We start from the raw sequence: 23952 nt of genomic DNA, 5'->3' as shown, positions 1-23952 counted from the left end.
TCTCAGGGGTATTTAAAACTATGGGTTAGTCACCAATATCGACTTTCGAATTTTAATCTTCCTTTATCACAAACAATTTCAATTTTACACAATAATTACATTTAGACGCGGGCGCACGCTATTCACACTCAAAACGGAAGTGCCCGGAACATAGATTATACACTGTTGAAAAGATTGACATAGATGCTAACTATGTATAGCGAGCGGGCATACGGCCGCGAGAGTGACGTACCGGTCGGTTTGCTACAAATTTTATTTTATTTTATTTTATTTATTTAATAAGTTGCACCAACAAAGTGATCATCAATACAAAACATTGACAAATTGACAAAAGTTCATGGCAGATGTCACCTCAATTATAGGTGCAATCGACATTGCATTAACATCAAAAATAAAAATAAAATATACAGCTAAGAATTGGATACATTTCATTCATTGCTTAAGATTAATTTAATTGGGAGATGATCCGCGACAGATTTTTCCTGTAAGTAGTGAGACAATTTGAAAAAACATCTATTTCACTTAAAATAAGTTCAGCGCAATCGGACAACTCCGAAGGAACATTGACGGAGACCGCGCTACCGTGGACATTATTGTAGTCCCAAAGGATTCTGTTTAAGGGAGAGTAAGCACCTAAATTCGAACGAGCGGGCTTTCTTATAAACGGTTTATATTTCTTCGTTCTTGGTAGGTACTTAGGGATAATATATAATATATACATATCCCAGCAAATTTCACCTTTGCTGGCTGAAAGGAAGAAATTTGCTTTTTATCCCTACGCCAAATAAAAAAAAACACATCTGTCACTGATGACGTTTAACTGCTATTTTGACGTATTTATTTTGTCATATCACTGCCTACCTGAAGAATTAAAAATTAATAATTTGGGAAATCCTCATTCGTTTTCCGTATATTAATTGTTTCTTTGTTATCAATATTTAAAATGTCTAAAGATAATACACCGGTCAAATCACCTAAATCGCCAAAAGCAATAAAAACAGTAGAAGACTTCGAAAATCAGGTAATATTTTATTACCTACGCCTTCTTTCTTTTTGTATGTTAATAATTTTATTTACGTAGGTTTGTTTTCGCAGGACACACTGTTGAAGCATGTCGATATAACTATTGTGGAGTCGGAGAAACGAGCTAATGGTACTCTACACGTCAGAGATCATTACACAGTATATCTCGTCGATTTAAAGTAAGATTCAACTATGATTGAAATTACAAATTGCACCCAAATAGGCAGTCAATTAGACCAATTTGAATAGTTTACGGGTTGAGTAACGTTATACTCGTGGAGATTGGTTGCGATGGAATTTTGATTCTCCGAATTTACGCCAACCCTTGTGTTGTGTTTTCATTAACAAAAATAAAAGCGAAATAACACAATATTACAAAAAGCTTTATCACTTTATTTTTTTACTTACTTGCTCTTTTTGTCATTTGTTTAATCAATGTTTTAATAATACAATTTGAAGAAAATTTGATTAACACGCTCAAAGAAAATAAAAGTGATTTGTGAAAAAAATAATTTTCTCCGATTTTTTTTGTATTTACGCACTTACCCACATCATCGACTGATGCCTGACTGGAAACACTTGGACTAAACTAACATCATGAATATAATAATTTTTTATTTGCAGAGTTACAGATCCTGATTACAAATTAGTACAGTCAAAAATAAGCACAATCTGGAGGAGATACACTGAATTCGAACAAATACATGATTACCTACAAGTCACATATCCACATGTTGTTATACCTCCATTACCAGAGAAAAGGGTAAGGTCATATTTAAAATATAACCAAAATATGTCATAAGTGATGAAGAAATTAAATCTCCTATGTTTTAGAAAATTTATATTAATTACTAATTATTTTTTAATAACAATTGAGTTTTTTTAAAAACACTTAATATTTTAAGAAATATGTCTTAAATTCTTTGTTAAATTGTAAATTGAAATGGATCTAAAACAACAAGACGATTTGAGAGAAATGGTGAACTCTTTGTCATGAGATTTTGTATTGCATGAATTTGGTCCACTGTTAACAGGTGTTACTACAGATTATGTAGACTATTGTGCAAGACTCAAGATTTGCAGAAAATTCCTGTCCTGGCTTTAGAAATAATTTGAAAATACACTATAGAGTTTTTTTTAATTTAAATTTATTATGAGATTATATAGATAACATCTACAAAACAAAAAAAACACAACTAACATAAAAACAAAATTAGATTAATTTATTGAACAACAATAAATAAGTGATTATTGTTTCGTAATTATCCTTTTTGTCAGAAAAAGTATTACATACAAGCAACATCTGTTTACTTATTAGCAAATAGGATCTATTGTACCTGGATATATTATTTCGATCTAGCTGCCTTTATGATACATTAGGAAAACTTATAATTTATTTTTGGAAATTTTAAAGAAAAAAAAATTATATAAAGACTAAATTTTAAAATAATTTAACATAGTCTTTAATATCAGGTGCTTTACGCGTGGCGCAAATCGGACACTACAGACCCGGAGTTTGTGGAGCGCCGTCGAGCTGGCTTAGAAAATTTCCTATTACGAGTCGCATCTCACCCTCGACTATGTTTCGATGATCAATTCATTAATTTCCTACAAGAAGAACATGGTTGGCGGGAAACTATCACCGATAGTGGTAAGTTAAAATGCAATTTCCATATTATAAATAAATCTGAACACTATTTTAATAAAAAATATTGTAATAAGTATAAAAATAGAATACAACTCTAACATATACATATTATTATGTACAGAAATATTGATATAACTTTGACTGAACTAGCTAAAAGTTTTAGTAGTAGTAGTAAAGTAACTTATACTTGAAATTTCCAAGATCCATGTTTCCAGTTTCAAGAATAGAAAAGATATACAATACAGTTGAGATACTTCAACATCATGACTCTAGTTGTTTCGACATACTCACATTGAGATATCTTTTGACTTCTTTAACCAGACTACATCCAAGTGAGCTGGGAGCTTGTTCCATCTATGCAATTAATATTGAAAAAGCCTACTTAGTAATGAACAATTCATATTATTATTTTGAATTAGTTAAAAATCAAATAGATTTGTGGAGATATTACTCAATGATAGGCAGCGGTTTTGCTGTGATCCTGAAAGATAGTAACCACTCACTATCAAGTGTACCGTCTACTCGTCTACAAGGACAATAAAAAAAGTAATTGCATGACGTTTTTCCAACAGGATATTTACTACAAGCTGAAAATAAAATAAAATCACTGTCCGTATCTATAAGGTTGAAGAAGCCCGATCCTGAGGTTGAGTCCTTCAAAAACTACGGGAAACAATTAGAAACTAATTTAGGAAACTTTTTATATACAAGGTAAATGAAACTTATAAATATAAATTAAATTTAAAGTTATATAGATTGAAATAGTAAAGATTAAAATTAAACAAGCAGCAAGATAGTAACAATGCCCTAACACTTCGATATTCAAGAAATGAATCTATAACTACAATGTAGCACTAATGCCTTACATTTTAGAAGACATCTTCAGTGAAAAAGAAGCAATGGAGTTAATTATAGAAAACAATCTTCATATTGTACATTTTAACATTTTGCAACACTAAATATGCCCTGCTATTCAACTTTATTTAACTCTAAATTGATGTTAAAATTTATGAAACATTATCGTGTTACAATAGTTGATCATGTCACTCTCTCTGGTACTGAGGCTGCTAGTCCCATGCGGTTGCCATGGCGACGCTTGCTAAATATATGCGTTTCTATTATACCTAGAATAGTATATCCACTCTGATTAAGATTTACATAAAATCCGTTCTTAGTGAGCACTTAGATCACAAAAAAGAGTTTATATCTCAAAATTTTAAGTATATAATGAGTGACTGATATTTCAATACATATATACACTTGTTAATATTATTCAATATTTTACTTGTAGGTTAGTGACGTTCATCAAAATGTTCATGTAAAACCTCTTGTGAGTCCGCACGGGTAGGTACCACCCCACCTATTTCTGCCGTGAAGCAGTAATGCATTTTGGTTGGAAGGGTGGGGCAACCGTTGTAACTATACTGAGACCTTAGAACTTATATCTTAAGGTAGATAGCGCATTTACGTTGTAAATGTCTATGGGCTCCAGTCACCACTTAACACCATGTGGGCTGTGAGCTCGTCCACCCATCTGAGCAATAAAAACTAAAATATCAAACTTACTCAAAAAACTAATCATCCCAAAATTATTTTTCAGATCCAAAATAATAGAAAAAAATTACGCTCTATGTAAACTGCACGCGAATTACGGCAAACTGTTTAGTGAATGGAGCGTCATCGAGAAGGAGATGGGAGACGGATTGCAGAAGGCCGGACATTATTTCGGTAACGACTTTAAACTCGAATTTAGTTCTATCCGTTCGCGACTCGCTTCTAAAGCTGCTTTCAGACTGTGCTATACTATAGTGTCATATAGTATACCAGCGTATACTTAGCCAATAATATACAGTACAGTACTTTTTTTCTTCTTCTTTTTATTCATACCTAAGCTGATGGTCTAGAGAGACCATGTCATGTCACTAGTCGGTGAGCTCACGGGGCTCAAACCTGACGATGTTGCTAACACTGGCCCTAGCAAGAGACGTGCCTCGCAGAATCTTCCACCGGATCGGAAACGCGATCCACTGAAAAGATCAGGCGAGAAACTCAGTAAGCTGTGTTTTTGGGTTAATTTACTCACCGAGGCCTTTGTTGCAAGCGACGGGTTCGACGAGAACGATGACCGGTGCTTGGGGTACCTAAAAGCACCGTTAATGGATCGGGAGGATCCGAGCTGACGTGTTTTGGGCGACGTCGACTCAGTACAGTATGAACGTGTCTATAACAATATATAATATATGCTATTATGCTATAGCGTAGACTGAAAGCAGCTTAAAGCGCGAAATACACACAAACGGCGTAAGGATTAAGGCGCGGCGCACGCGTGGAGCGGATACGGCACGGACGCGATTTAAATTACTAGTGTCCCCGCGGTAGTCGATTAAAGAGCTTTTCTTCCCTCGATATATACTATTGTGACATTTGCTTATTGACTGCTAAGTTAAATTGATACTAGATGATGACCGAGCTTTGCTCGTTTTTTTTTTTTATAACGCCATCTTGTTGTGTCTAAAGCAGTAAAAATAGTATTATTATTCGCCAATAGATGTCGGGAAGAGTTATAAAGTTGATTATCGATAAAGTTGATTATTGAAAACACGAATAAAACAACATTTTCTGAAAATAAATCGTAGCTAGATCGATTTATCGCCCCCGAAATCCCCTGTATACTAAATTTTATAAAAATCGTTGGAGCCGTTTCCGAGATTCAGATTATATATTTTTAGCAACGGCTTAATAATTTAAATAAATAAAAAAAATACAAAAGTAGGTAGGAACGATCGACACAGAATATTAAATCTAAGACAAGTGAACGCTGCGCGCGCTGCTAGCCAAAGTGATCCGAGGTGGCGTGATGTCCCCGCTGGTCGGTCGGTTGCCCCTCCAGATGACGTCACGAGTCCACGTGAGTGCTCGTCATCAATGGCTCCGCCCATCGACTTTGACTTAAGAAGAAGTCGCCTCTAATACGGCCTCTCCTGACTGGTGGACGTCCACGTTCACCTCGATGTCATGACCGTCTTCAATCTCTGACGATGCAGGACTCACTGTGTGCACAGCGTTTCTATCGGGGTGTTCTATGATATCGTCATAGAAATAGATTATTTGCATTACCATCATGATTTTTGTACCATGAACCATTAGTAAAAGTTAGTAGTTTTTGTGAGCATTTTACATCACATTTCAGTGTGTTCATGTATAGTAGGCTCTTGTTGAGTTACGTTAGATGTACTGACGACATGGCACTGTTACCATATCGGGTGTATAATTTACTGTGAGAGTAAAGTCTGGTTGACATGGCCAAGTTAACATGTCAAGCCAATACACTCGTAACGTGAACTGCGTTACCACGTCACACCTTTACGTGACCTTTGTTACCACGTCACAACATATACGTGAACTATGTTACCACGTTACAACATCTACGTGAACTATGTTACCACGTAAATCTCTGCGTGAACTATGTTACCACGGTACAACATCTACGTGAACTATGTTACCACGTAAATCTCTGCGTGAACTATGTTACCACGGTACAACATCTACGTGAACTATGTTACCACGTAAAGCTCTGGAAGCATGCAGTCAACCCCAAGAATGTTTGACATTACGCATCACTGGTGATTCAACTAGTGCCTGAACCCTACGAGGACTCGGCCTAACCTGACCTCCACCAAAAATTAAATCAAATCGTGAATCTGTAGACTAGCGTTCGCGAGTCAACCAGATGACCCATTATGCCCCGTATCATTATTAAAGTTCCGAGTTTGTCAGTCAGACCTCTGACCATCTTAATACAGAGCAACGATCTCCTGGCGCACTCGACGTATGAGGCAAAGCAATCTGATGCTAATTGCATAGCATTATAAAGAATATTGGCATAGTCTAACGCGGACACAACGGCTTAAAGTCTTTTACGAAGTTACCCCACGTCCGGTCACAAGACAATCACACGTGTAACCAAGTACGCTCATCACTCTTAAGACAGCCCAAAACTCGTGACAAATACTCGGTGCCTTCCCAGTTAAGGATCTAGCCCGTTCTACTTCCTTACACAATGTGTCTATGTATTGCACGGCAGGGTAAAACTTAGAAATAAGATAACCATGAGTTCGATCTGAATTTACGAATCTAATGGATTCGGTTAACATCCGTGCTGATGTGGTAGTTGCCTCTTTATTGTCACAACGCGTGGTGGAACTATTTTACATCTATTATCAAACGCGGGTACAATCGACACGGCGATGGAACAAGACGGCGTCCCGTTTACATGATCACCGACCTGGACAGTCGGACTGTTGTCTAATTGACGTATTGATGGAGTGTGTTGCCGACTAGTAACATTTTGAACCCTTCGAATGTTATTTCCACCCATCGAAACTGAGCATTCAGTCTCGAGCATGTTCTATCGCGTCAATAAAAATAGACCGTAAGGTCGGTTGTGATAAAGTCGTTGAGCTAGTTACTTGGTGATTTATTACATTTGATAAGAGGGTATCTGACAAAAAATCTACTTCGCACCAAGAATCGATATCATTAACGCTGGGATCAAAATCAGAAATATAAAAATTGTTCGACCTTACTTTGGACAGTGCACTTAATGCTTCGATGATCCTGTCTGTAGCGTCGTACGCGCGGTACTCCGACGGCGGCGGTGATGTGATTCCCAACGCCACCACGGGTCCGGCGCCACCACCGTCCGCGGTCGAGGGACGTGCGTCTTCTATCTGCGATCCTAGCGGGCTCGACTCACGCGCAACGTTCACATTTGAGTTTTAAGCAATTAAACGCGCCAATATTATTCCTAATTGGTCTCGAGCATTCGGCGAATGCGAGCGTCCTCCTACCCTGCTTCCAGTTACACGTATATCGGTCATTACGTTGTTAATTTAATGCAAATTTTAAAAACAAACTGTACGCCAGGATAACCCAAAAGCGGATAGGGCACAAGCCCTATCCCACTTCTGATTTTAGCAACGGCTTAATAATTTAAATAAATAAAAAAAATACAAAAGTGGGTAGGAACGATCGACACAGAATATTAAATCTAAGACAAGTGAACGCTGCGCGCGCTGCTAGCCAAAGTGATCCGAGGTGGCGTGATGTCCCCGCTGGTCGGTCGGTTGCCCCTCCAGATGACGTCACGAGTCCACGTGAGTGCTCGTCATCAATGGCTCCGCCCATCGACTTTGACTTAAGAAGAAGTCGCCTCTAATAATATATATACAAGAATTACTCGTTTAAAAGTATAAGATTTCTATTAACAATGCTAATTTTGCGAGTTATTTCAAGATCGCTACTCGAGCTCGCTACTTTTAAAAAAAAATAGAGCTAGAGTCAGTTTCATTTCCAATAAATATATTTTAACTTGCAACAACAACATGAAGAATATTTAATTTTCTCGTAATAGATTCAATAGCGGACAGTATAGATTCGGTTGCGGAAGACGAAGAACAGCTGGCGGACCAATTAAAAGAGTATCTGTTTTATGCGGGAGCTCTGCAGCAGCTGTGCAGCAATCATGAGGCTCTCCAACGAAACCTGGAACAGGCACAAGACACGCTCAATAATCGGTGAGACAATCTTATATTTTATCTGTGTCGTCGCTTTGACTTTTTGACAGTGACAACCAGCCGAGCGGTGACAGCTGACAGCTGACAACTAACTTTGTTGATATCAGTGGGAATTACTCTATGTGATGCAACTATACCTCTGTTTAAATCTCGCAGACCAGTTTTTCTAATAAAGTACGTTCTTAACAAATGTCTTCACGATGAAGGCAGTGGCAGGCCGTATTGTGAGCTCACACAAGCTAGTACCATAGCTCTGAGCACCGAACACAATGCAATTAAATTAAAGCTTCATGTTGTCAAGAACGTTGAGTATTATTTGGGTCATACCCGATCCTGTGGACCGAATGGTAAACAGTCGACGTCGCCCTAAACACGTTATTACAGATCCTCCCGATCCATTAACGATGCTTTTAGGTACCTCAAGCACCTCAAGTCCTCTCCGAACCCGTCGCTTGCGACTAAGGGCTCGACGAGTAAATTAACCCATAGATACAGCCCACTGAGTTTCTCGCCGGATCTTCTCAGTGGGTCGCGTTTCCGATCCTGTGGTAGATTCTGCGAAGCACTGCTCTAGCTAGGGCCAGTGATAGCAACACTCCCGGTTTGAGCTTCCCGCCACTTCCCAACTAACTTTAAAGTAACTAAAAAAACCAAAATAAATTTATTCTAATCTACAGGTTAGCAGAACGCACCAGAGCGGCGGCGGGAAAATCCGGTATAATGTCCCGACTGTTTGGTACCACGGATCCTGATATAGTGCGGGACCAAACTACGCGAGCTCTCGACGCTAAGATACAAGCAGATAACGAAGCTATAGAAAAGGCTAAACTGGATTTGGAGTGAGTTGATAAAGTTCTAGAACATTTCAACGGGCCTAAAGGCAGACCTATGAGACCAGCAAACATATTTAATTGAATATTATTTAGACCACATTTAGAAGTGCATTTGTATCTGTAATGTACGGTAGATATGCAGTCTAATAAGTTGGGGACAACCGGATATGAATTGTTTTAAACTAAAGCGGTTGGGTTGTAGATATTTACAATACCCTATCAAACTGTAAATAGTTTTGATAGTAAGAATCACAGCCCACTTGCCAATTTCTTACCAACACCAAATTACATCACCACTTCAATGCCTCGTTAGGTCAAAAGCCCAGTTCCATTGTTTAACTGTTGTCCTACATTTCAAACTGTTTCGCGACAAAAGTTCAGTGTTACTCTTTCATCGTCAGTGTTTTTAAATCCTGTGTGGCATTGCTTACAGAGAATTCACAAAGAAAGTTATGGTAGAAATAGACCATTTCCAGAAGCAAAAAGATAAGGACTTGCACGAGTCGCTAGTAAATTTCATAACTTTACAAGTTAAAGCTGCGAAAAGGGTAAGATATCGCATTATTTGTTTCTTCCTAAATCAATCAAGAGTAAATTGGGGTGGTCAGGCCAGAATATTTGCGTAACAAAGCGAAAGTAAACACGAAAATATAATATAAGGACTTTTGTTCTTGATTACTTACAACACAACTTTTTGTTTATTGATCAAACATTTTGATATAATGATCGTGAGAAATAATTCAAAACTTTAAAGAAACCTAAGAGAACTAACTCAGTTGATAAACACAATACCAATATATTTATATAAATGATTCTTCTATTCCATATACAACTAACAGTTGACAACAATATCATGATTATTGGAACGAAGTTCCTTACGGCAGGCTTGGAGGGGATAGGGATTTTGCTGCGCGACCGAACTGAAAAAAATGTGATAGTAAAACCGTAAGAAAAAATCCGTGGAAAAAAGTGCGTGGAATAAAACCGTTAAAAGAGACCTGCGCAGGCGCGACAGTCGCATACACAAGCGAGTAGTGTATAATACCTTTCTCTTTCTCCATCTTTCTTTTCGTTCTCTCATCCATTCTCTTTCTATTTTACGTAATTTATTATTTCCTAAAATACTGAATTTCCTAAATACTTTCCTATACTTAAATAAAAACTAATCAGCAAAATTTAAGAGAAAAATCAAGAAAACCTACATAAAATTGAGCACGATTTTTTTTTGCTAATTGTGTCGATTCTACATTAGCCGAAGGAACTTCGTTCCTACCTGGAGTCCCACGACACCACATATCATTTTCATGAATTATTAGGCTTGGCTTGTTCAAAAACTTAATACATTAACAGAATACGTTTTGTTTCAGAATTTGCAAGCATGGACACAAATAAAAGAATGTCTACAGAATATGCCTTAAAAAAATTTATCCTAAAATTAGTACTGATTTTTATACTGATATTTACCAAAACTTAATTCACTGCTGTATTCTATCTACTATATCTTTTGTGATACAAATTTCAAAGCTTATCGTTCAAGTTCACTTTGTAATATACGAAAAACATTCAAGTCGGTACTAAAGATGATAGGATGTAACAGAATACATTCCAGACCATAACGTCGTCTGATTGTAAATAACGTGTGCATCGAAAGCGTCATCAAAGTTTTACTGTAGTCCAAAGACCAAAGAAAACAACCGTAATTTTAAACTTAAAACAATTTCTAGAGCACCTTCGGAGTACAACAACAAATTGGCATTATTATTTTTACATAGCTTCGCAGTTCCACTTATCATAAGCCAAACCCGCCCCGCCAATAACACTAGTTAAAATGAGTCGACTATTATCAAAGCCGGCAATCTGACTTTTGGACAATTATTGGTAAATCAGAAAAACGAATTATTGACTTTGTATTCCATTGGCAGTCACAAAACTCTTCGGAACGACAACTTAGATAAATAACTGGTTAACTATTAACCTTTATTTAATGCAGGTTTTGAACCGTATTCTTTGAAGGAGACGATTATATTCAAACCAATCTGTATTGACATATCAATAACATTTTTTTGTCCAAATGCACAGATTGCCACCTTTGATAATAGACGACTCAAATATAACTTACTATAGATACATTATCATGTGTTTTTCTTTGGAAGCGTAATTTTATTACCCTAGGAAAAATTATTATGTTGTAAAGCTGCATTGTGAACCACTGTGAGATTTTTAAAGAAATTTAAACTAACACGTAGGTCAATATACTAAACTGCTAACCATTATATGCGTAAATCACTCAAGGATGATATTATAAAAATGCTCAAACAATTTTAAGGGCATGATCTTTGCTTCGGTAATGAACTGATGGAGTCTGTTGTACTATGTAAATATAATATCATAAACTAGGTAAGTGATAATTAAACTCTCGATTAGAATTCGAAAGAAAACTTATTGAAATTTTTACAGATTGCTCTTAATACACTCAACATCTTCTTTAAGTTAACAATAGAAAATCAATTAGAAACACTTAATAAATCGTATCACGTACAGGGTGCAATATTTCAAATAAAGTTATGCAAAATTATAGTCCCGCCCCAGCATCATATTTAAAATTTCTAATTTATACACATGCTGTATATAAATCAATGCTCTGCGACGACCTCAATGACCTATTTCCAGGAACGAATATTTTACTAAACATTGCTCTTTCTTGTTACCTACATTTGTTTTATTAATAAGATACTTTATACTTGTTGTTCTTATTTATTTTTGCAATTTAAAGCTTAAAGAAACTGTACAAGCCGTGGCTAAGTTTAAAGCCGTCGTGCCCTCCGTAAGCTCCCTAGGGCTATTTTAAAAACTTATTTCTTGTTATTATTTACAAAACAACTGAGCTTTCGTTTTATTGCCGACTTCATTGTCATTGGTTAATCATCAGCCCACTTTTTGTCTAATGTATGGCTCTTTTTAACTAGTCATTTCCTCAGAAATTCACTTTGTTGAGTGTTTAATAAATGAATGGAATAGGGTTGTCGAATGAAGGATATTATTAATGATTAAAAATTTCTTAAATTTATTTCTTGATTATTATTATAAATTTAATGAAAGTGTATGAGATCAATAAGTTTAAAAAGCATAATTTACATATTTTTTTTGATAATATGTTAAAATGTGAATATATTTGCTTGAGTAAATTGAGTGATGATTGTATTTCTAGTTTCTATGGTTTACAGTAGATAATTTTTAAAATGAAACTAAAATAAAAAAATGCAGTCCAATTAAAGTAAATATCAACACGATATGTTACCCAAATGTAATTAATAAAGATATTATTATAAATAAAATTATTATTAATTTAATGAATTAAGTAATCATATTTCCAAGGTCACATCTAAACGGAAAAAAGGAACAATCAATTTCTTCCTTTGCTTCTTACACTTAACTTCAAGACTAAAGTTATATATATTTTGCGCATAATTTGTACCTTATAAACTTATGGTCTAGCTAGTTTTAAATTATTCCAATAAATGAGATGTATAATACCTTAATTTTAAAACGTTTGTAATAAAATCGCAAATTTTATATAAAAAAAATATTGTTTTATTTAATTTTTCCTCTTGTTCTCTTTTTTTTAGTGCTAGCAACACTTCATTATCGTGTCTATGGATTCCGACAATGTTAGCTGAGCCCACCAATAATCTCAAATAACTCACATGCTTTTTAGAATTATAAAATTAAATTTCGTCAATATTTAAATAGGCATACGCGTCGAATTCTGGGAAAACGCCTAATTAATCTCTTTCACTTCGAAATCGTTCTCAAAGTCGGAGCTCCTGTCTAACTACACCTAGACCCTGGTCTGAAGGATAAGCTAATACCCAGTGCATTCGTATCGAGCGATGCGATTGGTACCATTTCTTAATTAAATTGTACTTAATAGAAGCTCACAGATGACTTTCACGATGAAGGAATAATATCGTATATCCAAAATTATACCCTCAAAAATTACTGGTGGCGCATGGCGGGACGTCGGGTGAACGAGCTCACGGCCCGACTGGTGTTAAGAGATTACCGGAGTCCATAGACCACATAACGTGATTACCAACCCACGAAAAATGAGGATTGACCGAAACCGAATGTATTATGGAGCGACTCAGTACCACTCTTCAAACTGGGAGGACCTCGCTAAATAAATAAACGGGATGGTGATACCAACACATGCGAGCTTACGATACGCCCTACCACCACCAACTCATGACATAGTTCTTGAATTTAGGAAGCGAGCCGGAATATACTTAATTTTTTGTTGTTGTAATTTTAATTATGTTAAAAATGTAATTTTGTAAAAGCCACACGAGTAGCATGCTAGCGTTTGTCTAACGAATTAGTTCAAGTGCCAAATAAGTTCTGACCATACGTCATACATACTCTTCATAACCTAATATTCAAAATCGAATGTGTAACATTAAGAATCAACCAGCTGTGATATTGTGGCGTCAATGCCACCATTCCGCTTTTATCATTATCGATTCCAGGGGTGAGCAACACTGGCAACGATTTCATTAATACACTATCTATCTGTTTATTAAAATTTTTAATTCTGATTTTTAATAGCATTAAACAAAAGCCGCGCCTTAAATATTGGTAAACGTTTTCCGACACTTAATTGTACAATATAATTTGCCTTCGTGCTTGCCGATTCGAAGGAAGGACACCAAGTATACCACACGCTTCAGAATTCGACTTCATTTCTCAAAGTGGATTGGGCATTTCACACTGTTATGATCGAAGGATTACTGGTGGCCCGGAGGCCTTTCCAGTTTCACCAGGACAGGTGGGCGAGCAAAGGGTCAGCCAGGAGGGGTGGGATTTGCTAACAGCTACCCGAGCGCCTCCGAAGGAGACCTAACAGCTCAAGAGTAGCTGCTTCGCGAATGAATCTACTACCGGATCGGAATCGCGACCCGCTGAGAAGATCCGGCGAGAAACTCAGCGAGCTGATTCATGGGTTAGGTTGCACGGCGAACTCTTTGTCGAGTTCGACGAGTACGGTTACCGAGGTCCCTAAGCCTGCTCCTAGTGTTAGAGCTGAAGGCGTCTAATGCAAAGGTTATTGGATCTGATGGATCCGTAAGGACGTGAACATTTCACACTGTGAGCTTTTAGGTATTTAACAAAAGCTCGGCAGTCAGATCGTCTCGCTGCCACTCCTACACTAGAGTAATAAAAATATATAATCTAAACAAAAGAAATAAAATTATAGACACTATCGTACTTATTATTGTTAAAATAGGCAAAGACCATGTTACAATTTCTCTTCTTACAGTCAACTGTGTTTTATTTTTTAGATACAGAGGCTAGCTTTCTAGCTATTTGTAAATTGACTTTCATTTTAAATTAGAATAAAGGAGAATCTAATCCTAATCAAAATCTAATAGTTATGGTCGAAAGTTCATCATCAAATGGTTACCGCCAAAGCAAAATATAGAATTACAAGAAAACAATCTATCATGAAATTTAGTATAATTTATTTAATAACAAAAAGTTATAACTATAATACATAATATCGATAAAACACCAGTTGTTTAATGTTCCAAAGAGGTCACAGCACCGGATAACTTATTTATTATCAGTGTTATCAGTAACATGCGCACTATTACTTCGCTGTATCTTATGAGCTATTTTGGGCTTCCTATCCAGCCTCGGGTATCAGTATCAGCCATATCTGCTAATATCAATAACACTTATTGAAGTGAATAATCTACACGACTCAATAAATAAATAGGCTGTCTTGCATTGTTGCAGGAATACTTAAGAGAATTTTTGAACTGTTGTTCAGTGAAATCATTTCGCCGACTAAGCCTTAGAGATTATAGGACTATCAAGATGGACCGACGACCTATTAAGGTTCGCGGGGATCCGCTAGATGCCAACAACACAGGACCGATCTTTGTGGCGAGGCTTGGGGTAGAGATTTTAGGGTCTCCTACGTTCAATGATTCACCATCACCATCAGGTGGGCCGTATGCTCGTCTGCCTACAAGGGCACTAAAAAAAAAGAGATGGATGAACGAGCTCACAGCCCACCTGGTGTTAAGTGGTTACTGGAGCCCATAGGCATCTACAACGTAAATGCACCACCCACCTTGAGATATAAGTTCTTAGGTCTCAATATAGTTACAACGGCTGACAAATTGACTACATTTTATCAATCTACTCAATATAGCTCTAATCTGCAGGAACGAGAAACTAATCGAACCGAAGCCATCTAGTGGCCGACGCCCGTAAAAATTTTTATTGAGTGCTTGCGTTGCCTATAACTAATTTATGTGTATCATCTATGAGCCCTACGCATAACACCCGTGTACCTGTGCTACGTTATATCCGTTATTTTAAAATACAATCTGGAAGAAAAAAATAAAACATTCTTTCTTTTCTTACACCACTGCTTGCCTCCTCTTCCTCGCCAACGATAGTCTAAAATAAAAAATAAAAAAAATCATGTGTATCACAATTAGTACTCATCTGTCAAAGCGCGGGATCAACGCTCTCACGAAACTCGATCCGGCGCGGCGGCTGCATTTACGTTTGATTGCAGGTTCATTATTGTTATAACACTAGCGACCCGCCCTCACTTTGGAACGCTTTCTCACTCACTCACTCACGCTTTGGAAACATTAAATTTTATTATTGATGATAGCCGAGTCCCGCGACGTTACCCGCGGTTATTGTCGTAACGCGGGTGACGACGCGGCGTGAAACTAGTCTAAAAAAATTAAAATCGGTCCAGCCGTTCCAGAGACTAGCCGGAACAAACAGACAGACATACAAAAATTGTAAAAAGTGTTATTTTGGTGTATGTAACGTATATATATATATTAGTAAAAAGCGGTTATTTCAATATTACAAACAAACACTCCAATTTTATTTAGATGTATAGATAAGCGTACTGATAAGGATTTAGTACAGTAAGTTGGAATTAGCGTCAAAATAAAACGAATATTTACTTCGATTTTTCATTTAACTTTAGAACATGTCCTTCCCCCAACCTAGTCAGCAAGCAATTGCAAGATACTGCCATATAGGCCTTGTCATATCGAGTTCCATTGTATATCTAAAATGACAGATAATTTGAAGTACATATTTCGAAAATTTAGTTCAAGGCCCGCCCGATACTAAATCCTCATATTTTACAGCAATGTATATGAAAATACAACAATAAAAAACGATAAGATATTTTTGAGACTTATTTCATTAAACATTGACCATTAAAATTAATAGAAAAACTAAAAAATACAACCTCCAGTATGATTGTTGACCACTACAGTGTCCATCAATTATTACCAACACCGTACCATATAATCGATCGCGGGCCACTCGCAGCATACACACCGTGCCTTCTTTCCCAGCAACACGTCGAAAAATCCTCACAAACTCAAAGAAAAATTGAACCAAATTGTGAATTTTTAACATTTTCGACAAATTCAAATATTTTTAAAAACAACAAATACCCTAAAACTAACAATGAAGCATCAGCAAGTTAATGTGGATTATTGGGCAATGGGGAAAGCTATGCTGGTGTACGCAGCAATGACAGCGGTGGGCTGGCTTATTTTACGTACTTTTAATACGTTTTTCATGCTGCCTAGAAGAATGAGGACACAGCAGGAGAACATTCAAAAAACGTTGCAAGAGATGCAGGTAATTAAAGCAAGCTGATAAACTACTTTTATTTTTTTATTGCTTGGATGGGTAGACGATCTCATAGCCCACCTGGTGTTAAGTGGTTACTGGAGCCCATGGACATTTAAAACGTAAATGCGCTACCTACGTTGAGATATAAGATCTAAGGTTTCAGTATAGTTACAACGGCTGTCCCACCCTTCAAACCGAAACGCATTACGCTTCACGGCATAAATAGGCAGGTTGGTGGTACCTACCCGTGCGGACTCACAAGAGGTCCTACCACCAGTACCACCAGTTGAAATGGATACTAACGCTTTACTTATTGTTGACTTTAATTATTATTGACATTACTGGTGGTAGGACCTCTTGTGAGTCCGCGCGGGTGGGTACCACCACCCTGCCTATTTCTGCCGTGAAGCAAAAATGCGTTTCGGTTTGAAGGGTGGGGCAGCCGTTGTAACTATACTTGAGACCTTAGAACTTGTATCTCAAGGTGGGTGGCGCATTTACGTTGTGGATGTCTATGGGCTCCAGTAACCACTTAACACCAGGTGGGCTGTGAGCTCGTCCACCCATCTAAGCAATAAAAAAAAAAAAAAAAAAACTTATTCTGATGAAAATATATATCTTATTTATTTATATAAGCGTAATTGTTTTGATAAATAGACAGAAGTGTTAACTAATTGGTCTCTGAATCATGACCGTAGTAAGTACGTTGTACAATACGATATGAAATTTGATTTTGTTTTTTGCTGTTACCGCCCAACTGATATTATTTGTGTAATGTACCTATATGAGAAGCCATCACTTCACGACGTGATATCGAAAATCGTACATAAGTCTTAACTACGCTCTATGATAAGAATTGAAGGTCCTATGCCATAGTGGACACTAGAATGTTTATTCGTCATTCGTTTTCACACGTAAATCTTCTGATATTTATAATAATACGCTTTTTCCAAGTTCAATACGGTTTGAAATAAATCTAAAAAAGCATGATAAAATAAAATAAAAAAGCATATATTATATGACATCCCATGAGAATAGCGTCTTTGATGAAGTATCAATTACTTCTGAAGAATAAGATTCCCAGTGTATTCATATCGAATGATAAATCCTGCGATCTGCAAAACTATGTTTCAAGCTCACAATTATAATGACGAATGCCTTCCACGGCGAAGGAATAACGTTGTGTAGTATGAACTTAAGGCACAAAAATATAATTTGCGTAATTAATGGTGATAGGGCGTCGTGTGAGTCCCCACACAACCACCTCACCGATTCTGTTGCGAAGCAATTATGTCTGAAGGGTGGGACAGCCGTTATGCAAAATACTTGTGACTACGATCTCATCTCTCAAGGTGACGGCATTCATGATGTCTTTGGGCAACGGAAACCACTGTGCTCAATCAACTAACTGAACGATCTAAGAAAATCCTAGTTCCGGGAGTCAATCAATGTGGAACATCTAACTTACGTAATGTGTATTTCAAATTTTCAGAGGCGATTCCCGGATCTAAACATCACCGAAGAAGACTTGAAAAACGCAGAGAAAGAGTTAGACGAACTAATCAAAGAGGACGGACAGAAGAATAAGGCTGAAAGCGACTCGACAGAAGAAATGCCTGCAATCGAACAAACAAAGAAAACTATTTAAAAATTTATCGTAACAATTAATTTTTAAAATCAATATTCGTTCTCACCTTGTACAAGTAATCAATAAGCAATTATTCAATACGCGATGCGTCTTACATTAATTACGATATTAATTCTTTATTAAAAATATTACGTACGCTACAACTCTATAGGTAATATAATCTATATATTAATACGTGAAGCAAAAACTTTGTATCCCTTTTTAAGAAAATTGCGCGGACGGAGGAGTATGAAATTTTCTACACTTATAGAGAATATAGAGAAGATGTGCACAATGCTAATATTTTTTTTTAAATAATTCATATAAGATACATTAAATCAATAAAGAAAACATTACACACACTACATACCATGTATTTGACGCACCCACGCATGCATACTATTTATTGTCAAACTTTTGTTCTTGACGTCTGTTGTCAAATTGAGAATAGAATATGGTTTGTCTTTGTTAATATTTTTTATAGTGTAGTCTTGTGATTAGAGAAGTATAAAATACAATCTTAATAGTGTACAAACTTACAATTCCAATTAATTATAGTCGAATTTCGACTACTGCGGGACCTCTAGTACATATAAATTCTTTAAGTAATACTTGTTATCTAGCAATGCGTTTAATTTTACCTTTTCCCTTTCAACAGAACCTAACTTTATTCTCGACTTATTTATACTAAGCACTGTTATAGTGTTATCGGGTACTTATTGAAACAAGTCAAGAATTCTTCAAATATAACATTTATTTTGATACGTACTTGAGTTATTAATTTGGAACAATTGAAACAAAAATTTGCAAGTTTGTGTGTGTGCAGTAACTGGCCTAAGGGTTCGGCGCTTCGAATGAACATTCAAACTCAAGCTAAAATTCAAATTAACAAATAACTTAATAGTAAAGTATTATCTCTTAATAATAATAGCAAACACCATCTTAGCGAAGTTATCGCAGTTATGTATCTTGTTCGTACCAATTTTCGTTAAAGTCTCATTTTATTTCTCTAACAGTAGTTTTCTTTATTATCTATACCTTATAGTCGGAGAGTTAGAGATTAATGCGTTTTCGACATTTTCCATGGAACCCTATTATAAACTTGGAACGAATTTTAAGAAAAATCTATTGATTAGATTTTAACTTTGTAAACAAATGTTCTCGAAAAACTAAACAACACCATATTCAACCATCCTCCTCAACAGCCAATTGTCAACCCTCAACTTATTTAGTTCCGCGGCCCTTACACAGATGTCACTAAACTAAGCTTATCTCGAAGCCCGTAAAACCGGCCCCCAAGGCGTGGTTCACGGGAGCTTTCACCCCAAAGTTTAATTATATCGATCGTTCCATTCACACCGAACGTAAACACCCGCCGTATTCGGCTTTTTTAAATCTATTTATGTTAATAACAGTATCGACAGGCGTTCGTCCCCGATTATATGCGTTATCGCAAACTGCAGTTTACATGAAGAATGTTTATGAACGTTAATCAGTCGCTCTCAGTCATTGTCGCGTGCTCGTCGCTTCGCTCAGATCGACGTGTGATATTACAGTAGTTACGTACTTGTGACGTATGAATGGATTGCGATCTGATCGTGCATTAAGTGCCAAATGATTTAGTGAATCGAAGATGACGAGGTCGAGTTACCGTCCGCTGGTTCCGAGGTCTTCAATCAACTCGCTGGACACGCGCGAGACCGGGTGAGTGTCGCTTAGATGAAACAAAAGAACATAGAATTCTTTCTGACTTATAAATTCGCGCTTTGTCTCCGATGTTGTACAACGTTCATTATCTTTATTGTCTCGTAAAACGTGTTTTTATGCTTTTCATTTAAGTATATGAGTTTCATTTCGCTCTGCACAGCTGGAATAATTGATAATAATACTGATTTTTTTTTTACTAATTTTTAACACGATCAATACAATAACGGAATAACGAGAGAATTACACAAAATTTACCAATTATTTTTACGTATGCTAACATTGTACGTGGATATTAATATCATAGGACCATTGTTTCCACAATCGGGAACTTCTCCGAGGAATTGTTGATGATGATCCCATGTCATGTCCGTTTTTCCACCGCGCCACCCGCGGTGAAGCAGAATTAAGCCGCTGCGTTAAGCTCTCGAAGGCTTTCAGAAAACATTTTATCACATATTTGCTGTATGATTAAGGGGCTCTGCACCTTTTCTGTGTTTTCTTCGAGCAGGGTTTCATTAGCCACTAGTTCAACACCGACAAACAACAAACATTCTTCAAACATAAATAGTATCGAAACACAAAAATGTTAACCAATTTCAAATAAATAAAAAAAGCGGTTTCTTAATTCGAAACATTAGCTTTCCCCGTTAGCGATTTCTACCAGAGCGGTTGTTATATTTTAAACCATTGTTCGGGCACGCATTTAACTATGAGTACAATGTTTGTAAAACATATTGGCATAGAATCCCCTTAAACTCATGATGTCGCTGGTCAAAATAATAGCACAAAACGATAACACATAAGTCTCATGCCCGATCCTGTAGACCGAATGGTAAACAGTCGACGTCGCCCTAAACATGTCATTAGGTACGTATTCCCCGATCCATTAACGGTGCTTTTAGGTACCACAAGCACCGGTCACCGTCCTCGTCGAACCCGTCGCTTGCGACGAAGGGCTCGACGAGTGAATTAACCCATAGACACAGCCCACTGAGTTTCTCGCCGGATCTTCTCAGTGGGTCGCGTTTCCGATCCGGTGGTATATTCTGCGAAGCAATGCTCTTGCTAGGGCCAGTGTTAGCAACACTCCCGATTTGAGCCCCGTGAGCTCACCTACACGTCAAGGAGAAGCTGATATAGCTGATGATATAGAAGATCAGTATAAGTATAGGCAAAAAAAAACATAAGTCTTCTGTTTTATTGTACAAATTCAGCGACATATGCTTTGTTATGTTTGTATTAAAATGCTTTGTTCTTTTATCCTATGATAATATTAATTGTACCATTTATTCAATAGAACATTAAAGCTGTGTGTCTATTGTATGCCCTTTTTTACGTAATAAAAAAGCCCGAACCAAATTACGGTACGTAAATTATTTCGGGGTAAATTAACGTTAATTAGCTAGTTTACGAACAGATATTGAAAAAATTAAGGTTTTTTTTATTGCTTAAATGGGTGGACGAGCGCACAGCCCACCTGGTATTAAGTCGTTACTGGAGCCCATAGACATCTACAACGTATAATTATATCCTATCTTATATCTTATCTTCTTCGTATCTTATCGGATCTTATCTTATAGCGCAAATGCGCCACCCACCTTGAGATATAAGTTCTAAGGTCTCAGTATAGTTACAACGGCTGCCCCACCCTTCAAACCGAAACGCTTCATGGCTGAAATAGGCAGGGTGGTGGTACCTACCTACCCGTGCGGACTCACAAGAGGTCCTACCACCAGTAAAGACTTGCTGTAGACCGCGCCCTTGTTCCCTATGTAGGGTAGTCTTTAATCAACAGATGTCCCAGTGGATCATCACATCGACATCCAGCCGGCGACTCGTAATCTCTCACCTATTATTCCCATTTATTTATTATGTTCACTTTGTGTCTCGAACGAACACAATTTTAACAGAATTATTGTTATACTTCATTGTTACGATTCTACTAAACGCGTTTCAAGGTATTGTTACGTGAGCTATGTTTTTGTCACTTTGAATGCGCCCTCGAGTTCTCCTTACGTAAATGATTATAATCATAGAGAACAATGAACGGAAAAGATTCAATTTACTGAAATAAAGGATTATACTGTATAATGTAATCACCAGAAATACACATCGGATACAATAATAAGTAATTTCAAATATCCTTGGCAACGTTGCTGGGGCTCCAATCGGATATTGAAACTACCTCAATAAGACTATGAAGCAGATAAAGACTATGCTACAAGAGATTTTCTAGATTAAGTTGAAATTTATCTATCTGTCAACGAATTGCACTGTGGTACAATTAAATTAAAAAATACTTATCCTCAAATATTCGTTTATCCTCAAATATACGTCTTAACGAATGAATAGTGGCACATACATTGTACATACTTTACTGGTGGTAGGACCACTTGTGAGTCCGCGCGGGTAGGTACCACCGCCCTGCCTATTTCTGCCGTGAAGCAATAATGCGTTTCGGTTTGAAGGGTGGGGCAGCCGTTGTAACTATACTGAGACTTTAGAACTTGTATCTCAAGGTGGGTGGCGCGTCTACGTTGTAGATGTCTACGGGCTCCAGTAACCACTTAACACCAGGTGGGCTGTGAGCTCGTCCACCCATCTAAGCAATAAAAAAAAAAAAAAAACAGAACCATTCACATGTCGTCTGTACTGCAAAAAATCGTACACCGCTTATGCGTTTAAACGAATACTCAACGGACTTGTCAAGCAAATCGAATGAACTTTATCGTTAAATTGACGCATAGTATAGCTCTGTCTCTTTCACACGCTCGTTTTTACACGAAAGAAAATCTACCGTATAAACCACCCGGCTGATTGTACGTTAAATTAACGAATAAAAAGAAAACATGCAGGATAATGCCGTGTGAACCCAGCCTTATGTTTTACAATTAGCTGCGTTTCGAATACTTTGTAATAGTACCTAGTTCTTATTACGTGTGGCTAATTAACACAAAGGTCTTAACGTGCGGCTTGATGTAATTAACTGTCGTCAGGATGTGCAACAAACTGTTTTTTCTAATTGTTTTTTTTTAAAGCTGATGGGCAAACGAAACTCACGCACAAGATCCAATGGGCACTTTAGGGTGACTATATACGTATACGTCTAAAAAGGCGTACTAAAAAAATAAGCACCGTGTTTCTACATACTGCATACTCATGTCGTGTAATATAATTATGGGAGTAGGAAGACGCAGCGTGTGTAGGTGGACCGATTCATGAGTTATGTCTCATGCGAGGTGCGGACATGGGTTGTTGAGCGATAGGAAGTTTTAGTCGGTTCGACTCCGACATACCCCGCCCACTATTCCCAGTGGAGGGCAGAAGACCAGCGATTTCCTCCTGACCAAAAAAAAAGGTGGACCACCGACGACCTATTAAGGTTAGCGGGAAGGCAGGCCGCGCATGACCAGTCGTTGTGGCGAGACTTGACGGAAGCCTATATCCAGCAGTGAACATCTGTGGTCTGAAAGATAAATAGAATATAGATAATAGTAAACTTTTTTTTCCTACCTATTCTAGTAACCTCGATGTGAAACTAGATTCTCCAGGTGAGACTATAAGCAGTGTTCCTTAAGCACTGCGTCCTGCAAATGAGCTTTGAAAGGAGTCATCAGCAGTAGGCATTGTTTATGTACATACTTACGTACGCAAAACTGACCACGAATCTTCAGAAGGTACATGTACCTGCCTTATAAGGCAGTGATAATGTAATTGGTGCCATGTGCTTTAAAAGTATGTTGGAGAAAACATAATTATTAACACCATCGATAGACATCGTAGCGGTGAATAGGGTGATCGAGCTAAGAGAAATATTGAGTACACCAATCACGTTTGTTGCCTTAGAACAAT

General features: G+C 37.1%; 3 protein-coding genes across 3 annotated transcripts in view; all 3 read left to right on the top strand.

Moving 5' to 3' along the window:
• Positions 1-802: 802 nt before the first annotated feature.
• Positions 803-12664, top strand: LOC101736454 (sorting nexin-4). Its single transcript, XM_021351261.3, has 10 exons — positions 803-1021; positions 1096-1202; positions 1648-1786; positions 2497-2674; positions 3244-3382; positions 4272-4399; positions 8085-8247; positions 8925-9086; positions 9514-9628; positions 10448-12664. Exons 1-10 carry the CDS (start codon positions 944-946, stop codon positions 10496-10498), a joined length of 1260 nt encoding a protein of 419 aa, XP_021206936.1. The 5' UTR covers positions 803-943; the 3' UTR covers positions 10499-12664.
• A 3612-nt stretch (positions 12665-16276) lies between these two features.
• On the top strand, positions 16277-19015 carry LOC101736333 (uncharacterized). Its single transcript, XM_004931113.4, has 2 exons — positions 16277-16772; positions 18259-19015. The coding sequence occupies exons 1-2, from the start codon at positions 16596-16598 to the stop codon at positions 18412-18414; spliced, it is 333 nt and encodes a 110-aa protein (XP_004931170.1). The 5' UTR covers positions 16277-16595; the 3' UTR covers positions 18415-19015.
• A 716-nt stretch (positions 19016-19731) lies between these two features.
• LOC101736201 (uncharacterized) overlaps positions 19732-23952 on the top strand; it is a 105074-nt gene continuing 100853 nt past the window's right edge. Inside the window, exon 1 of the mRNA XM_004931112.4 lies at positions 19732-20097. Coding sequence (XP_004931169.2) covers positions 20027-20097 — 71 coding nt within the window. The 5' untranslated portion in view covers positions 19732-20026. The remainder of the gene's footprint in view (positions 20098-23952) is intronic.

Source organism: Bombyx mori, chromosome 9, assembly GCF_030269925.1.
Source record: "Bombyx mori chromosome 9, ASM3026992v2".
NCBI lineage: Eukaryota > Metazoa > Arthropoda > Insecta > Lepidoptera > Bombycidae > Bombyx > Bombyx mori.
Note: the sequence above shows the minus strand (reverse complement) of the source record. Positions and strands in the feature narration are given on the sequence as shown.